Source organism: Echeneis naucrates, chromosome 15 (assembly GCF_900963305.1).
Source record: "Echeneis naucrates chromosome 15, fEcheNa1.1, whole genome shotgun sequence".
Taxonomy (NCBI): domain Eukaryota; kingdom Metazoa; phylum Chordata; class Actinopteri; order Carangiformes; family Echeneidae; genus Echeneis; species Echeneis naucrates.
Window position 1 is genome coordinate 15,334,080 of NC_042525.1, and position 15,547 is coordinate 15,349,626.

At 42.0% G+C, this 15,547-nt stretch overlaps 1 protein-coding gene across 1 annotated transcript in view; it reads left to right on the forward strand.

Moving 5' to 3' along the window:
* LOC115055041 (calcineurin subunit B type 1) overlaps window positions 1-15,547 on the forward strand; it is a 26,068-nt gene continuing 10,521 nt past the window's right edge. The window contains exons 1-2 of the mRNA XM_029520426.1: window positions 1-282; window positions 9,155-9,194. Of these exons, the coding sequence (XP_029376286.1) occupies window positions 280-282; window positions 9,155-9,194 (43 nt within the window). The 5' untranslated portion in view covers window positions 1-279. The remainder of the gene's footprint in view (window positions 283-9,154; window positions 9,195-15,547) is intronic.

Below are 15,547 nucleotides of genomic sequence, written 5' to 3' on the forward strand. Positions count from 1 at the left end.
CTCCCTCCCCGCGCCACTGCGGTGAAAGCCTCTGTGAAGGAACGAGAGACGGAGCGGAGAGCCGGAGCAGAGAGCCTGAAGCCGAGAGCAGGGCCGGGACGAGACCCCGCACAGCACCACCGCCCTGTGTTCTTTTTTTCCGTTTCTCTCCTCAGCTCGGCGGCCTACCGACCCCCCCACCCCCGCCCCAACACCTGCCCCCCTCTCCTCCCCGACACCTCGCTGTAGCTTACCTCCTTTCCGCTCACATCGCCTGGATTTCATCATCCGACCTGCAAGATGGTAAGCGGCCACGGCTCCCATTTTCATACCTCCGCCGACTGCTAAACACGGCAGCTGGGCAGGCCCACCGCCGCTAACGAGTCGTTTCGACATCTTGTGCTTTCTTTTTTTCCCTCCCCCTTTGTTTTTCGTGCGGCCCGCTTTGCTTTTTGAGTGTACGGTCGACGGCGGAGCGAGAAGGAAACGCTGAAAGACTTCCCTCAGCCGCTGCTGGCTCCATGCCGCGCTCTCCGTGCAACAGCCCGGAGCTGACAGCCCGACAGCCCGAAGCCTGAAGCCTGTGGCCCGGATACCTTTATCCCTGCTCCGAGCTGCTAACTGGGCCTGTGCAAATGAGTTTCCGTCACAGAAAGTCGCAGTTAATAGGCCCGAGGTTGATGCTAAATGTGGCATGTTTTACAAGCAAGGCAGGGGAAAAAATAAGCAAAATGAAAAAAAAAAAAAAAAAAATTCTAACGTCCGGTTAAGTTACGTCTTTGCGCTCATACTCGCTCCGCGTCGGACGTGTAATGTCATTAATGTGAGAGTTTGTGGAGAAGGTAGCATGGCGCTGTGTTGATAGTTTAAACATTGTTTCATTTGATCATGAGCTTCGCTGAAAAACGCCGAAGCTTTATTTGTTTCTATTGACAGTAGTTGTGGAGGAAGCTGTGACAACAAGCCACTGCATTGGCTTGTGCTGCCCTTATTAATTAGTTAGTCGATGCATACATAAGCCTATATATACGTGTGTGTATGTATATGTGTGTGTGTATATATATATATATATGAAGGTGAGTTGCCTAGTAACCAAGTAACCAGAAAGCATCCATCTAGTTATCAATAAGAGTCTGCAGTATTGGATCCATATTCATCTTAATGGAGTATCTGTGCTGACATGTAGTCAGTCGGCAGTTGTAATAAGGGTGTTGTCATGAATCTTGGGTTCTGTGCCAAGGATTGCTCCGCCCCTCACTGCCCTCATATATCCACAGCTTACTTCCATTCAACGATATATCTAAAACTCCTCCACACATCAATTTTCTGCTCACTTATTGACTTCTCCAAAGCACAACAATTGGCAGTCGCAGTCATTTGTTGAGCATCTGTCACCTGTTCCTGGCTTGTGGGAACAAAAGATTAATTTAATTCTTTGTGTCAATTTGTTTTTGGTTAAATGATTGTTTATTGTCTTGAAACTTTCTTTGCCTTGGGTTTATATGGTTTATTTGGTTGCCTAGGCCGTAGATTTAAAAATTGGTGATATAAAAAGGACAGATCTAGGCATCCGTCATTGAGTGTACACACTAGAGGTAGACCGATCACTTGGAAAGGTAGCTGTATGCTGGCTTTGCTCATCGCAGTGATATCAGTGTAGTCTGTGCTGGCAAGTGACAAACAATGAGAATGATATGTTGAGAGCATTTAGAAACTATGTTAATGTGAAAACGCTTGTCCAAGTGAGAAGTTTAATTTTCACCTGTAAAAATATTCTGTGTAATGCAAAGCTGGGCCATAATTCTGTGTAAATAATAGTAAGATATCTTTGTTGCATAGTTCTTAACCTTTTGAACAATTGATATAGTTACATTTCTGTAATTAACAAAAGTCACTTCTGTTTTCCGTGAAAGAACAGGATTTTACATTAATATTTTCTGTGTAAGATTTGCACATTCATTTGATACTAGTGAATACAGTAACATGTACTTTGACTGAGCATTGTTCGGATTGATGCCACTGACTGAACCAAGATGAGGCCTGTTTAAAGCAGCAGATGTACTGGTGTATGGCTGTCATTGTTCTGTCAAACTCGAAATCTAGAGCAGCGATCTGTGTGAAAAGTTCAGTCCTGAAAAATCAAATAAGTTAATAAGCCACCCCCAGGAGACGTCCCTTGGTAAAAATGATCAGGCGCCCATGCATGTGATTCAAGCTTCCTGCTCTTGAGGTTATTATGGTGCATAAGACATGCAAATGTAAATACAAAAGAACACTCAACCCTCCACGCACCAGAGTCATATTGACATTTCAATATTAAATACATTAAGCAGAGAAAGGTCAGCTAAAAATATTCAGAACTGTGTTACATTTCCCCTGCAGCAGTCTCAGCTCTCTGCCAGGGGGTGGGACTCGGGGCATACATGTCCTACAGACAGCATGCCAACTAATGGCGCATCAAAGTGTATTCATCTCAGCTTCAGGGGCAGGATGGGGGCTGGGATACACCGTTGCTCTAGCATGTAGTGGAATGATCTGATGGGGACCATATGCTGCATAGCAATCAAGCACCACCCACATAAGGATGGAGCTGGAGCTAATGTAAAAGAGATAAAAGCCACAGTGAACCACCAGCAGAAGTGATGATCAACACTACGTGATCCACACTGCACTCCCAACCAGCCCACTCAGAGTAGATTTATTCTCCTCACTGGCCATTACTTTGCTAAAACCCCCAGCTTGCACTGGGCAAACTCTTAACTCCATACTCTTGTCAATTTTCTTAGTAAACATCAATTGGTCTGGCATGCCAGCCCTTATGCACTGTGAGAAATTCAAGGGCTTAAAGTAATATTCAGATGGTGTATTGAGGGTAGCTGGCCTTTATAATCACTAGTAAGAACAGCAGGTCAGGCAATTGGATGTATGAAATACTCTTCAGGAGAGATCTGACATTAGAGAGGTGAAAAATGCTGTATAGATGGAACCAGCAATCGAATTCTACAGACTGACGCTGATACGGGAGAAGGTGAGGGGTGTCTGAAAAGCTGTATCATAACATACACCCACTGTAGATGAGAAGCAGAATGCATGACTGATGTTTCATTTCAGTTGATTTAAATCATCAACATAAAGCTTCCTATTTCTGCCACATTAGCATTGAAAGCATGCATATAATAGCTGTGCTTTTTGCACACTGCCACTGGTGGCGGTGGGACCACAACGTGGTGCTTCGTTCACCAATGGCCTTTGCCTGCAGTGTCTTACACAGAGCAACACAATTCACCTATAGTCTTGCGTTTTATGTGAGTATGGTGCATTAACGTATTTAACTAATATTGGTTGAATCCAGCGCTGTGGCGAAGAGGGAAAAAGATGACCAAAGCTCAATGCCTATTGTGGCCAAGCCAAATATATGCTTCTTTCCAGTACATTACAGTGATGACATTTTGGGGTAAAAATCTGAAAAAACGCAGCTGAAAATGCATCATCAAGTCATCAGTGTCTGGCATCAGTTTGACTTCTCCTGAACCGGCAATGATGCTGCTCTTTAAGCTAGTGTTGCAACACATTTATTAAAAAGTGCAGCCTCTTGTATGAATCCATGAAGGTGTATTGCTTTTGTCCTGGTACACATAGAAATGTTACTACTGAAATACCTTGATACAATACATTCAAGGTGTTCATCCAGTAACTATTTTGAGTAGGTGTTGATTCCAGCCTTATTATTTTCACCTTACAGGTTGGACCATTTCTGACAAAACAAGTGCTTTGAATAACATTTGTTGAGCCAAACCGTTGATCAGTGAATTAATTAACTGTACAAAAGAGCAATGGGTCAGTTGCTGCCTTTAAATGATTCCTGCCATTATTATTGTGGTTTGGGGACTTCAGGCCCTTGAGAGTGTTGTTGTTGTTTTTGTTTCTGTTGTTGTTTTTGAAAATATTTATTCCCTCTAGGTTAGTGCATAAGAAAATGTAGGTACGTTGCACATGTCCCCTTCTGGTTTCTCCTCCTGGTTATTGGCCAAGGTTACTGGCTTTGTTGGTCAGCAGAGTTGGGATGAAAAATGGAGTGATGAACTCTATTTAAAGACCAGCCTGAAAGTACAGCTCTGCCCTGCACTTTGCTGTGCCTCTGGATGGTTGAGTGTGCTAATCATAACACTTGGTTATATGGTGAGCTTGATGCAGATGCATTTGTGGGAAGGAGGGGATCCTTGTGATACCTGAGCTAAGGGAGCAAGTAAGATAAGAATGGAGAATGTGACTGACTTGAGTGCACTCACTAAAAAACAGTCAGTAATATTTGTTTTGTGGAAACCTTAAAAGTTTGACACAGATACTCCTATTATGGCCTTGTGGTGTATGGCAAACAGGTATTTTGGACAATAATTTGCATATTTTTATCCAAACAACTGTCGTGTGGCAAAAGTACTCGTTTTGATTTGTAATTTATTGAAGATTGCACTAACATTCAGTATGTTGTTGTTTTATGTAATTTTTATGAAATAAATAACAGCTATCTAACATATCACAATACAAAGGCGCCTCCTGACACCCTGGGCTATGTTTGTTCAGCAGCTGTTGTATTTCAAGAACAATAAACAGATTTAACATTGTCACAGAGGCGTATTGTAAACAGTGTTATCATACACATCAACATGCTGAGTACAAGGGGAACAGTATCTTGGACATTGTGTATTGTAATGCCATTAAAATGCACTCAGGTCAGATCTTAGGGCTGAGTTTCATATTTGCATTCATGACAATGTCAAAGACTAGTGTTTTTCAGGTCATACATTATGTTGTTAATTTCCAACATCAAATATGTTTAATTAGTCTTCTTACTAGTGCATGCTCAAGGATGAAATATGTGGAAAATGTCAGACTATGATGTTATTTATTTTGGTCTTAAATTCAGTTTTTTACGGTTTTTCATATTTGTAAGTTAGGTATGTGAATGTTGAGAGGGGACCACAAATGCGGTCCTTTTTATCATATATTCAGTGACTCAACACACATTTGGTGTTGGAAATGTATGAATGATGTGTACCACGGCCCTTTCCCACCGCCAAGCCGCTGACTACAACATTTAACCCCATTCACTTAGAAAATCAGATTGTGAATTGCAAACTTGAAGGAGAGGATATGTCCTTCGTGCACATCAGTTTTGGACTCCACAAGGCTCATCTTGTCAGAAAGTTTATGATCCACAATGGATGTGGGGGATATAGGGAGAGTTTTTAGGAAAGGAGTTTTGCAAGGATGCTGTTGAACACAGCGTTGAGTTCCGAAATGGAGGGAAGTCAAGGTGTCAAAGGATGTAGTGTACTCCTGAGTTGACTGAATCATCCTCCAAGTAGACAGAATGCAAGAGGGGGGGCAGGTAGCATCCTGGACATTGAGATAGAATCTGGCAGATGTCCTTCACTATTGGAAATTAATTTACTGAACCAGGTTTCAGTGAAGCAGGGGATGGTCAAATGTGTCTTTGAACTTGTTTGTCCTGTTGAGTAGATAATATCAGAGCTGGGCCTTTTAGTTATTGGAGCAATCAATGGCAGTGTAGTTTGAAATACCTGCTGTTCACTTGTTTCTTACACCATTTCCTAACTGTGTCCTCTCCATGTCCCACTGACAGCTACTTTGTCTCCACTGAGATCTGCAGAAATATTTCCAGGTATCCATGAAATGAAATGGAGAATAAACAGGAGCAGTACTGTAGAGGGCTGTACCATGGATGCCATCCATGGGGCCATATTCTACTGCAGTACCAATGTAACGTACTCCCCAGTCATTCATGTTATGACTGGGTTCTGCTGGTCTATAATTAGCTGTTTATTTTTTTGGTCAGCCTCAGTGTTGCTGCTGAACCAGCGATGATGCCAAAGTCCTCATTATGCAAAATGTGTTTTGTGTGCTATGGACTAATTGATTCTGCATGATTCATGCATTATTGATCAGCCAGCATGGGCCTCTCTTTTTCTTTTTGCCCCTTTTCCTCTCTGTAGCAAGATGGCTTTTCACTCTTTCTCTTCCTATATTTTTACAAATCATCCCATCCAGTCTGCATCATAAGAATCTATGATAAGAGACAGCCAAGTCAAACAACAAGAGCTGCATAAACTAGTTTGTTACATGACAAGAGTTACTCCTGACCCCATGTTAACCACAACGGAAACCTAAGGAAGGCCTTAGTGAGTAAACCTGTAATCCTCAACGTCAAATCTGCTTTACTGTAAGTCTCTTTATCTCCAGGGACCCTATAGCCAGCACCTGAGCAACAGGAGACATCAGGGCTGTAGTGCACCCAACACTCATTTAACTGCCGAGGTCCACCCGATAGGAGCATCTCCTAGTCTTAATATAGATACAACACAGAGGTTAAGGAACACAGACATGTTTGCACTTAGTTCTCTTTCTCCTGTCCAACATTCTTTAACAAAGTTTTTTTTTAGTTTTTATGAAACATGTTGTCTTGCCAGAGTTGCATGCGTATTTTGGATTAGTTACACACAGCCAGGAAACCACAACAAGTGGCAGGGTTTGTTGTTTAAATGAACTCTGATTTACATTACTTCAACTTTAACACAAACTCCCAATGTATCTGCTGAACATGGCAACTGTTTCATTAATAAGACTCCTAATTTCCTCATCTCCATTTCTAGATGTGACATATTTTATGAGGGCTGAAATTGAGGTACTGTGCTTGTGTCCTTACCTGCTATTTCTGCATGACCTATTTTTGTCCACCAGACAAGATAAATCAAAGTCAAGGCAGAGGGAAGTGCAATCAAATATGCCACCCATTTGGCACTGGTAATGCAAGTCATATAATGAGTACAATGAGTAAGATCCCTGTCTTTTGACTTAACTGAATCACAATGGACCCCAAATAGACTACAAGTAAACAATGAAGTAACAATGATTTACTTTTCTATAGTCTACACCAAAAGCACCAAAATAAAGGTGTGAACAACGAGTCTCATATAGCACAATGAGGGTGTATTTGAAGCCCGTCCTTGAACTTGAAGACGCTGGTTCAAGGGCTTGAATCCAAATTCACGTTGAAGTGACCTTTACAAGGCCCCGTACCTACATCTCTGACAGTGCTGCTCTGTAGCTGCACAATCTTTGTGTAGAGGAGAAAATAAAAGGATTTTTCTGCCCACAGGGATCAATAAAATATCACATTGTCACTATTATGCAATGGGACACCCAACCCTGGTAATAGTGGAGTCATATGTTACAAACTGAGCTACAAGGAATTTGATCTTTTAAATTGGCAGTGCCCCGTCTCTGTCGAGTTATTCCGCAGAGGAAACCATGCAAATGTTAACTTCAGCTCACTCCACTGTCCTGATAGGGTGTCAAATGCTAAGTGGCTCTCCTGGCTAATCCTATGTCACCTCTTTCTCCTCACTGCTCTTAAAATACCACAACTTTTCTGAGCTCTGCTTCTGAGTCTGCTGCTGTACGGTAGAACAGCAGTGCAAGTCAGTGGATGACATAACTGACACTAGCCTTTTCTCGTCAGGTCAGTGTGTTATCGTCTTTCTATCAGTCAGAGTGAGCAAAAGACTAGACAAATATTCTTCTCTGTTTTTATATTGTCACAAGTCATGTGCATTCATCCTCTTTGATTTTCATTCCTCTTGAAGAAGGATTGTAATGAGAGTAATCTTCCCTTGTATCAACAAAATCAAAGTTGTCATAGTTTGTTTAGTTTACACTTTAGGACATACCTTAATTGCTGTACAATTTGACATGATGATTTTTTTTAAAGCATTCTTTGTGTGGTTATTTTATACTATGCAGGTTCAATGTTATTAAATGGGAGTTTAAAAGGCTGGAAACACTATCACACAATGAATGCAAAACTCTAGGTGAAAGGGGCTTTAAGCCAACTTTGTTAATGAGTAGCTGCAGTCAGTAGCTGGTATCCTGAGCAGTATATCATCCGTCTCTGGACTTGGCCACAGGAAGCTGAAACGAGCTGCCTGTCCGCATGTACAGTTTGCCAAGCACAGCCTCAGTTTGGCATTCCCCAATGGAGCTGCAGGACAATTCTGGTCAATTGCTTGCTGGGCCAGGGCATCGCTTCCTTAGATGTAAGATCATCCGTCATCCCTACCTCACTCCAATGGGGACTCTTCACTGGCTCCTGTGTGAGCATTCATCCGCACTCTGCCAGCAATCAGGCTCAGGCTCAGTGGACACTGCAGTGTTGGATGGGGATGGGATGCGGATGTGACTGTTGAACATGAGCCAATAAAACACACACACAAACCAACCACCATGCAGTGTGTCTGAATGGTATGGTTCATTTGAAGAGCCTTTGCACGATTTCAAAAGAGTTGAGGCTTCGCATGTAAATTGCCTCAAGGAGTTTAAGGAAAGCTTTATTTTGAAATGGTACCACAAACTGTCGTAACTGTCTCTGTGTATATACTATACCAACTAAAATGAGCTTTTGTAGTTAAGTGACATTCTTAACTTAATGAAATGCAAATCCCACAACTGTGCAAAATAGTGAGAAGTATATCATTTATCAGCCAGTCTAAACCTGTGGAACGAATTGTTACCTTTGTTTGAAAGCACTGCAGGAATTCACAGTTGGACTTTCTACTCAGCTGAGCTGTTTTGCTTTGAGGCCAGTCAAGCCTCATGCTGAATGTTTGTTGAAAAGACCTCAAAAAACTTGAAATGTATGACTCAACTTCGCTGTTTTGTTGGAGTAATACCAGCACTGCAATGTACCCACCACAATAGCAATGATAACCAGATTAGCTTTCACTTTCTGAATAGGATAAGCAGTTCCAGGCCCCAGTGTCTGTGCATTGATTTTACACTTTTAGCTAAAGGTGTGTTGGCCATGCAGGTTTTAATTAACATCAGCAGGGTGAAGGGCTTAGATAAGACATGGTTTCACAGTTTTGACGACTAAAAGCCTTGGTATGGGAGAGAAATGGCTTGGACTGATAATCCATTGGCTGAACAGAACAAAACGAAAAGATTTTCATCAATACCAAGCTGCTTTTGTCTTTGTTGCTTCTTCTGACAGGGTTTATAATCACTGGCAGCTATTTTAAGCAATTTAGCAGCTATAATGGACCGCTAATGAAGCCATTCTGATGCCTTCTAACTTCTCCACTTCTGTCTTTCTCTTCAGGGAAATGAGGCCAGTTACCCCCTGGAGATGTGCTCACATTGTAAGTATTTTGTATGTTTGCCTGCTCTAGATGCGTACTGCTGTGTTATGTTGAAAATATTAGCCCTTTTGAATTTTTATCTGCTGTAATTCATCACTTTCACCCACTGTGTAATACACATGCCAACGTGTTGTGTTCCTTGTTTGTCTGGTATTTACTTCTATTCTTAAATCATTCATAATGTATGTCTGTCTATCTAGATGTAGATACACAATAAAATATGAAAGAATGAATTTCAGTAACTCTCATTGTTTTCACGTTTACAAGATGTCTGCCCAGTAGACAACTTTGCTTCAGGAGGAGGAAGAGAACTGAGGATATGACTCACATTTCTTCTTTGTCCGCCTCCTTCACCTTCCCTACCTCATGATGCATCGACACAATTTCTGAGCTTTACATTGTTGAAAAAGTCCTGAGAGATGCCGCTTTCTTACCAGCCTGTTCTGTAGCAAATGGCATGGTTTCAGTGGGATAGTGTTGGGAACCTGGTTAAAATGGACCCACCGGTCACGAGACCGTGACAGGTCCCCCTGCAGTGTAGGGAGGACCAGAGAGCATGTCACTGTTTAGGTTGACTTCATCATGTCTCAGTCATGTAAATAATTATTTTGCGGTTTTGCTAAGATGTTAAAAATGTTATATTGCCACAGTTAATGGATGAAAGAGACAAATCTTCTGTGAAAGTTCAAATTACACCAATCGTCCGCAAATTTGTAGCCTTTTGCCTGTTAAAGAAATGGTAATCTCCTGTGACTGGAGGCATCTTCTTATTATTAATATGGATTGTGTTGTGAGCAACTGTGCAACAACAGAGGACTCTTGTTAGGGGATTTAACCACACAGATAAGCCATTTTGAGATCCCCCATGTCTTTGTATTACTCAACTGTTTGCAGGATAATGCAACCAAAACACACACAAACATATTCAAAATGGCGCATCCTCTTAGACTGAGCAGAGCTACGTACTCACTGTGGCTTGTCTATACTTATTTCAGTGATGAACATTTTGAGGGCCAAGACCTTGGCCTCTCAGGACTTCCAGGCATTCCTCCCCCCAGGACTGTGTTAAGGGGAGGTGGATTTGGATGATGCATGACCCTGAACTGAACCGATCAAGGCCCTCTGCATTCACGCTGGGATATTAACAGCTTCTCTCTAGCCTCTGCCCATTTTTCTGTCTCTCTCTCTCTGTGCCACCCCCCTCCACCCCACTTCTTGCTTTAAATGGTGTCGACAGGAAGAACTCACTAAACCACAAGCTATTCACCAAATGAATTGACAAATCTATGAGAAATTGCTAAACACATAACAGGTGCTTAAGTTTACTGCGTACATCTATATGAGCATTTAGCATCTATACTGAAACTGCAAGAATGACTTCTCCTTCTAGATTAAACAGGGTTTTGACTTCATCTCTTTCTCACCCTCTCTTTGGCTTTCTCCTGCACTGACGGAGCAGCTGTTCAGCTCATCAAGTGTTAGGACAGGCTGTGAAGAAATTAGCTCTGGTCTGCTGGTGAGATAGATTCACCCTGGTGCACCTCCGCCTTGCTGCTCTGAATTGCTGTGACCCAACAAGTTTAATACTCACGTACCCTCTCCTGTTATCAGTCCGTTCCAACCTAGTTTGTTGATGTCCATTAAAGTAAGCTGCCTAGACGATTGATTTTTTTAAATAAGGTCATTATTATATGCTGGAGGATGAATTTTTGGAAGGCCTGATCCCCCTTTTCAGTGTGGTGTCTCACTGCCGCTGGCTTAAGCTAGCTCAGATCAGGCAAAATTTAATGGCCTACTTGTGGGAGCATGCATAATTAGACACACACCGCATTCACACACACACACACACACACACACACACACTCAAATGCAATACACACTTCTCCAGAGTGCATGCGCACACCCACTCTGTTCCACCACTCTCTGCAACCACACATACACACACACACACACACACACACACACGCACGCACACACACACACACACACACACACACACACACACACACACACACACACTCACACTCACTCTCTCTCACCCTTAAAACACCATGCTCTCACAGAGAAAGACAGCAGTGAGCCTGAAACGGTCGCAGGCCTCTCTCCTGTTGCCCAAAATAAACAGCAGGCGGCTTACTGGAGTTCCTTGTTGCTAGGGGTTTCCCTGAGGGTGGGAACCAGAGCCTGTGTTGATGGGGGTGGTGGGGTGAGTTGGGGGTTTTCTGATGACGGCATGGCTATAAATATTCACCATCACTGTGCTGCCCTGCTTCACCCTCCATTCGGCCAATGCAGGCAAGCTGTACATTATCAGAGCAGCCAGAACCATCATCTTAATGCAATAAGTGTTGGAGCTCATCATTGCACATACTGTACAGTACTCAGTTGTAAGGCCTTCTCTTACCAGCAACCTAGATGAGATAAAACTGAGGAGAGGTGTGTGTGAGCCCCCTTTTTTTTTTTTTTTTTTTTTTTAAAGGTACAGTTATGACATCCAAATCTAAAGGTAATCAAGAATTACACAGTCTGTTTTTTCCAAAGTTTTAGGCAGTGCAGCACTTTCGAAGAGAAAAGACATCAGTTGCATGTTGATCTTTATCATTCCTCTCCAGCCATCTCCCTCTAATATAACATAAATCTTAAATATTAGGTGGAGAGTAGAGCTGCATAATTTATTGAAAATGGTACAATATTGAAATTGCAGGAGTTGTATTTTTAAAAATGTGTCACAAGGTAGTTGTGCATTATTAGCGTTATAAGTTTTGTAGTGCCACGGGAACACTGACTTACCAATCATATGCTGGAGACGTAAGGGAGGGTATGTGCTTGTTTTATACCCTAAACCTAAACCCCAGCATCATCATTTTGCATTGTGAAAATGAACCTGAAAATGTATATTGCAATTGCTAAAATAATTGTGAGTCAAATGGAGAGGGCCAAGATTTAATATTTAACAAACCATGAGCACAACTGTGTGTACAAGCGTTCATCTGCCTGTCACGAAGCTAAGATAATATATGTAGGTCATGATGTCATTTTATGACCTAGAATGAATCATAAAAATTTAGTATTTGATCTACATAATATCGGTTCATAGCTAAGGCCAAGATATCAGTGGAGCCATGTGAACATGTTCAATCCTACTCTTCTTTAGGTACATCTCTTTTAAAAGAACTTTTTCTATATAGAATCAGCCATATCGCTCCAACTTTCTGCCAGGGGTTTGTTACCATAACCTCATCAGGGTTTTTTCGCAGATTTCAGTGAGGGAGAGGATGTTATACAACACTTTTCTCAAGCTGAGCAGCTCTCCTCATGACCAGTAACCTGATTCATGAGCTCATCTTCACTTAATTGAACCTTTATCTTATTGCCTTATTTCTTTCTTTCTTTCTTTCTTTCTTTCAAACTCTGCTCTCCTCTGACATGTTCCCTAGACAACACTACACCTTTACTTGCTCTGTACAAACCTATTATGCTAATTGGCACAATGTCCTGCGTCAGTGTAATTACTGTGCTGTGCATGTAGCTTCCTTTTGTTTACCCACTCTCACACCTTATCGTGTGTGTTTTAGGAGGGTATACAGCAGAGTCTAAGTCTGTAATTATCAGCAACATGCCAACAGAACTGCACTGTATTCCCTTCATCCCCCCAATTCTGGTTAGCTTTGTTAATGGAGTCACATGTCTCCGTTAATGTGCGGGATGGAGCATTTTGATGGCTGAGCATGCTTAAGAGAACAATGACATTTTGGGAACATTGTGTTTTATAATTATATAAAAATAGGGAGGAAAAGCCAGCTGCACTTCAGCAGATTGTCTGATCACACAGCTGTGCTGCTGTTAAATGGGTAGCTTGTGCTATCTGACTTTTAGCTCCTGTGCCAGTCTGTCTTTAGCAGGACATTTAGCGAGCAAATCTCAGATGCTGCCCAAAACACGAGGTTGCTGACAAAGGTTAGACACACACACAGCCATTGCACTATTTTATCTCTGTTAATGCTTGTAACAGACAGGGATTGTCTGGGTGCACTCTTGACTCGGACATCTACATATGCATGTGTTTTCATGCGTATACCTTGTGAACAATTGTTTGAGCATCCCTCTTCCTTTTCAGTTTGTGTGTGTGTGTGTGTTTGTGTGTGCCCACTTTGGGGGGCTAACGGGCTCCAGTTGCCTAGTAACACAGTTGAGGGTGCATACAGCTTTTATGAAGGTGTGTGTGTGTGTGTGTGTGTGTGTGTCTGTGTGTCTGTTGTGATCTGCGGTGGAGTATATGAGATTATCATAATCATCTCACAGTTACACTGGGCCTCCCTCAGAGCTGCTTATTAGCACAGCAGTGTGAGGAGCCTCTTTGGCTATGCAGCCCTCTCAGAAAATGCTTCGTTTCACAGGGGAACGTTTTGGAATAGTTTTCCCTTGAATATTCCTTTTTAATGAAAAATGCACAGATAGTTATATTTATCTGCCATAATTTTAGTAACTGAAACCATATAGTTGTATATCATTAGATCTAAACACTCCTTTTTTTTTTTTACCCACATAATTTCAACTGTGTCTACTGCCGGAGGCTCAAACACAAAGGCCATGGCATGACACAGGGGTTAAAAACATGTCCAAGCTGCCCTCCTCTGTAAATGGAGGTTATAAAGAAGGCTGGTGATCATCAAGGAATGAGTCCATTTTGCAGGTTTATTCCTGCTCATGCTTATAACATCTATATTACATCCCCCTTTTTTTGGCAGAAGCAAGGGTGATCACTCACATATGTACAGGTGTGGGGATTTAAAAAGAACCTCTTTCACTTTTTTTCCTTGGCTCTCAAATGTATGTGAAGATCATTTCAAGGATGCAGCTGTCCTCTAAATACAGTGGTACAGTGGCTTGTGGTTTTTCATTTGATTTACTTCCTCCTCTTGTAAACAAACCAATGCTCACTAGTACGTAGTCTGTTGAACAGTTTTTGGCACCTGTGATCACACCACATTTTGAGGTCTGGTAAAAGAACTGGTGCTTGTAAAGCCGGTGATTTTCACTTATTTTACTACTCTCAGAGGAGGGATTTTGCATAAGAGTGCAAGTTACTGACAGTTAAATTTGAGAACCTTTTAGTTTATTGGGTGCTTTTGTCTGAGCAGTAAACCAAAGCTTCATAGAGTTGTGCTCACTGTTTAATGGCCATAAGTTATCAGAAAACACCATATGCTGGATAAGTCAGTTGAACTAACTGCTGTAGTAAAAGTACTCTAGTCACCATCTTAATCACCGCTTTTATTTGGCTCAGCTCGTCTGTGATGCTAGCAGCAGTGGAACTTGTTGGTTCAGGACCTGGAAGGGGACTCAGACTGTGAGAAAGCTGTTGTCCTTGCTTGCATGAATTATACATGTACCTACTCACTTGGCAGCTCCAGATAGCAAGAAGAGATCTGGGCAGAGTGCTCAGATGTTCCCTGCTCAGTGACTGCACCAAAGTTAGTTTTGTCTTTAAAATGTCAGAGCAATTCTCTTTAGCTGTACTCCAGCTGTACATTGACATGACTGTGCTGCAACAAAAGATACTTGAACTGTGACAGGGAACCAGTGGGAAAGATTAATATTACATCTGCTACTTGGTGGAGAGTTCTACTTTTTTGGCCTTCTGGAACAAAAGTGCAAACATATTTATAAGGCTTTGAGAAGTTCAAGTTGAACCCCCCTCCATACTGAAGTGGTTCAGATATCTCCTCTCTCCTCACCAGGAGGCTATAAAAATAGCATGTCATTGTTTGTTGACAAGGGCATCTTAATTATAAAGTTACGGACGAACAAAAAGGGAGCGCTGCTCTGCCATTTGCTCTGTGCCATTGATTTTGCACCCACATGCAGAATGGGGGGGTATTTGCAGGATGTATGTCAGGAGGAAATTGAACCCTGAATGGGTTTTCAGTTCAGGTGCCCACACATAAACTGAAAAATTACACATTTTGCTACAGCATCTTGATAGATATAGCTTTCACTGGTTCACTGAACCTGATTATCTGTAGCAGATACCCCTGTTCAAAGGTAAGCCCAGCTTGTGTCATCTGCTGTGAACAGGAAACAGTATGCTGCTGATAAGGAAGTGTTTTGTGTCACAGGACAGCTGTGTGCTTGGCTTTGATAACTTGCACCTTGTGGACATAGAAACCCTGTGGTATAATCAGATTTTGTGTGTGTGTGTGTGTGTATCAGGATTTGCCAGGCACATGAAAACAAGGCAACGACTCCTTAACAGAAATAAACAGGCTATATCTGCAAAGAACATGGAAATGAGATGCAGTATAATAAACATTCATTGTACCTTAAAGGGCTTTGTCTCGCTCATGCAAAAG